Here is a 3,246-nt window from a genome sequence, read left to right as displayed (position 1 = left end):
CAGACCAAAGCTGCTCAAAGCCTCATCCAGTCTGGTCTTGTACACTTTGAGGGATGAGGCATTCACAACTTCTCTAGGCAATATGCTCCAGTGGCTCACCACCCTTACAATAAAGAATTTCTTCCTAAAATCTAAGTCAAATCTCTCCTCTTTTAGTTTGAAACTATTTCCCCTTGTCCTATCCCTATCTGCCCATATAAAGAGTTATTCTCCCTCTTTTTTTATGAGCACCATTTAAGTACTGAAAGGCTGCTCTAAGGTCTCCCAGGAGCCTTTTCTCCCTTCCAGGCTGAATAAACCCAGCTCTCAGCGTGTCTTCATAGGAGAGATGTTCATCCCTCTAATCATCTTTGTGCCCCTTCTCTGGACCCACTCTAACAGGTCCCCATCATTGTGCTGAGGACTCCATACCTGGTTGCAGCAGACCAGGTGGGGTCTCACCAGGGCAGAGGAGAGGGGGAGAACCACTTCCCTCCATCTGCTGGCCATGCTGCGTTTTTGATGCATCCCAGAAGGTGTCCCAGGAGGCTGTCTGGCTTAAAATATATGCTACTGCAGTCTGGGCTGTGAGCACACATCCAGGATAAACCACAAGTGCGTCTCTTGTTATGCTGCTCTCAGTGAGTTCCCCCAGTCTGTACTCATGCCTGGGATTACCCCAAACCAGGTGCAGCATCTTGCACTTGGACTTGTTGAACTTCATGAGGTTCTCATGAGCCAACTTCTCATGTTTGTCCAGTCACTCAGGATGGTATCCCTTCCTTCTGCTGGGTCAAGCGCACTGCTTGGCTTTATGTCATCTGCAAACTTGCTGAGGGTCCATTTGATCTTACTGTTGTCATTGATGAAGATATAAAAGAGCACCAGTCCCAAAACAGAGCCTTGAGGGAGACCATCACTGACCTCCATGTGGACTTGCAAGTTGTTGACCCAGACTTCCTGGCTGTGTCCATCTATCCAGTTCTTTATCCACTGAATAATCTTTAAATCCATGTCTCTCCAGTTTGGAGATGATGTCATGTGGGACCCTGTCAAAGGCCTTACACTACTTACAGTAGTCTAGGTAGGTGACACCAGCTGGTTTTGGCACCCTTGTCAACTGTTGCAGTCACTCTGTCTAGAAGGCCACCAGGTTGGACAGACATGAACATGAACTCTTAGTGGATGCTCTAGACATTAGTACAAAAGGTATATGTAATTATAAAGTATCTTCCACCATCCACAGAGGACGTCTCTCAGAAAGATGGTGTTGAAATCACTGTCGGTTTATTGTTTGCAGATGTTTGCATTTACTTTTGTCTCTCTCTTCTTTCCTCCATCTCATGTCGGGTGGATACAGGTGCCAAAGTTGAGTCTTGGGCATGCATGATCATGATCTTGGGCATGATAATCACTGGTGAAGCGGCTGTGTAGCTCGTGCAGCAACAAATTGGTCGTGTACCAACAAAACAAAAACAACCACCTATTAATGTTTTACTAATGTTCCCCTGTGCACACTCCAGGCTTGCAGGCCTCCAGGCTTTTAATTTCCTTAGTCCTATTCAAATCAATAGACTTATCTATTGAGTCATAGAATCGGAGTAATGTGGGTTGGAAGAGACCTTAAAGGCCATCTAACCCAACCTCCTTGCAATGAGCTGAGACATCTTCAACTCAGTCAGATTGCTCAGAGCCCCATCCAACCTGACCTGGAACACTTAGGGATAGGGCATCTACTACCTCTCTGGGAAAACTGTTCCAGTCTCTGTTTTTGAAAGGTAATACCTGGAATACTCCTATGTTCATATTCTGACTGGTAAATGTTAACTTTTTCTTGTTACCTGAACTCTGTGTGGAGAGGTTGTTTTGGGTTTTTTTTGTTTTGTTTGAGGTTTTTTTTCAGCTTGAGCAGCTTAATTGGTATTTCTATAATACAGGTGTGATAATATTTGTATTGTGCTTGTTTGATTTTCTAATGAAACAGCACTAAGATTTGGATTTCAGAGGACATCTGTTTGCATATATTTTTTCGCTTTAACTTACCTTTGATGAGTGAATTCAAAGGCAAAGTAACAGTTCCACTCTTTCAGACCAGGAAAAAGCCTGAAGTTGTGCACCATGCCAGGGACAGCTAGCTAGTATTCAAGCAAGCTTTTTGGGTGATAAGCTGCCACAAAGACAGCATGAAGTGCTGTTAGAGACTGAACCAGCACAGGACAGGGAGCCACCGTGAGGTTGCCTGAAGTCTTTGGGTGGTCAGGACTGTTGGGTGTTTAGAGCACTGCGTTTATCCAGACAAGTTTGTGGCACACTGGAGTTCCTTCCTGTGCTCCTGAGCAGATCTGTGTTCCAATCACCAGTGTGCTGGACAGGAGTGTTCACTGTGCAGAGGTTTCTGAAGGCTGGAAACACCTGGCTGTTTTGGAAGGCACACTGTGGACTGATCCTGGTATTGGTGTTGGACCTCTGCTGCTGGCTCCCATGAACAGCATCCCTCATTTGTTGTGGAATTCCTGCACCTTACAAACTGGTTTTGGGGAAGCTCTGTACTGGTGAGATGCAGCCAGACTGCCTTGTTTAGGAAATAATGGGTGGGTTTTTTTGTTGTGGGCTTTTTTTTTCCTTTTTGACTTTTCAGCAGTATTCCATGCACTGATTTACATATATTTTATTAAACCTTTGTGTTTGATGCAGTTCTTTGTGAGAAGGGCTTTTGCTTCAAGCATAAGTGGGGCAGATTTCCAAAATGTAGTTAACCTTCATGTCAGTGCTCAGCTTCCAGAACTTCCCCAGATGGGCTTTTACACCTTACAGCTGTTAGGCAATTAACCCCAGAGTGTCTTGCTTAAATAAGGTCTAGTGCCTGAAATATCTGGCCTTGTGATTGTCTTTCTACCATAGCTACTCCTAATTTCTGTGTGAGGATTTGGGATCGCAGTGGACTATATATCCATATTGCTTGAGAAAAGTTTAAAGTGTAAGGTCATGGCTTCTGAAGGCTGCCAGCAAATAAGAATGACAAATTGGAACATGGAGTTAACTCAGAGGAATGTTTTCCAGGTATATTCTCCTTCATTAACAACAACAACAAAAAAAAGGAAGCAGTAAAAATAAAAGAACTTTTAAGGGTTGGTGAGCCCCTCTTAGGCAAGTATTCAGGCAAAGCTACGAGTCAATGGTCATGTGAATAGAAGAATGAGTGAACCACTTTGGGGTTTTGTTTTTGTGGGTTTTTTTAATTTCTCCAGATGTCTTTGCAACCTTATC

The 3,246-nt window shown here is 44.0% G+C and overlaps 1 protein-coding gene across 1 annotated transcript in view; it reads left to right on the top strand.

Moving 5' to 3' along the window:
- Positions 1-3,009: 3,009 nt before the first annotated feature.
- Positions 3,010-3,246, top strand: part of IMPAD1 (inositol monophosphatase domain containing 1) — a 12,072-nt gene continuing 11,835 nt past the window's right edge. Inside the window, exon 1 of the mRNA XM_005418389.2 lies at positions 3,010-3,039. Coding sequence (XP_005418446.1) covers positions 3,010-3,039 — 30 coding nt within the window. The remainder of the gene's footprint in view (positions 3,040-3,246) is intronic.

This window comes from Geospiza fortis, unplaced genomic scaffold (assembly GCF_000277835.1).
Source record: "Geospiza fortis unplaced genomic scaffold, GeoFor_1.0 scaffold53, whole genome shotgun sequence".
Taxonomy (NCBI): domain Eukaryota; kingdom Metazoa; phylum Chordata; class Aves; order Passeriformes; family Thraupidae; genus Geospiza; species Geospiza fortis.
The sequence above is the reverse complement of the archived record's forward strand: the minus strand, read 5'-3'. Positions and strand labels throughout refer to the sequence as shown.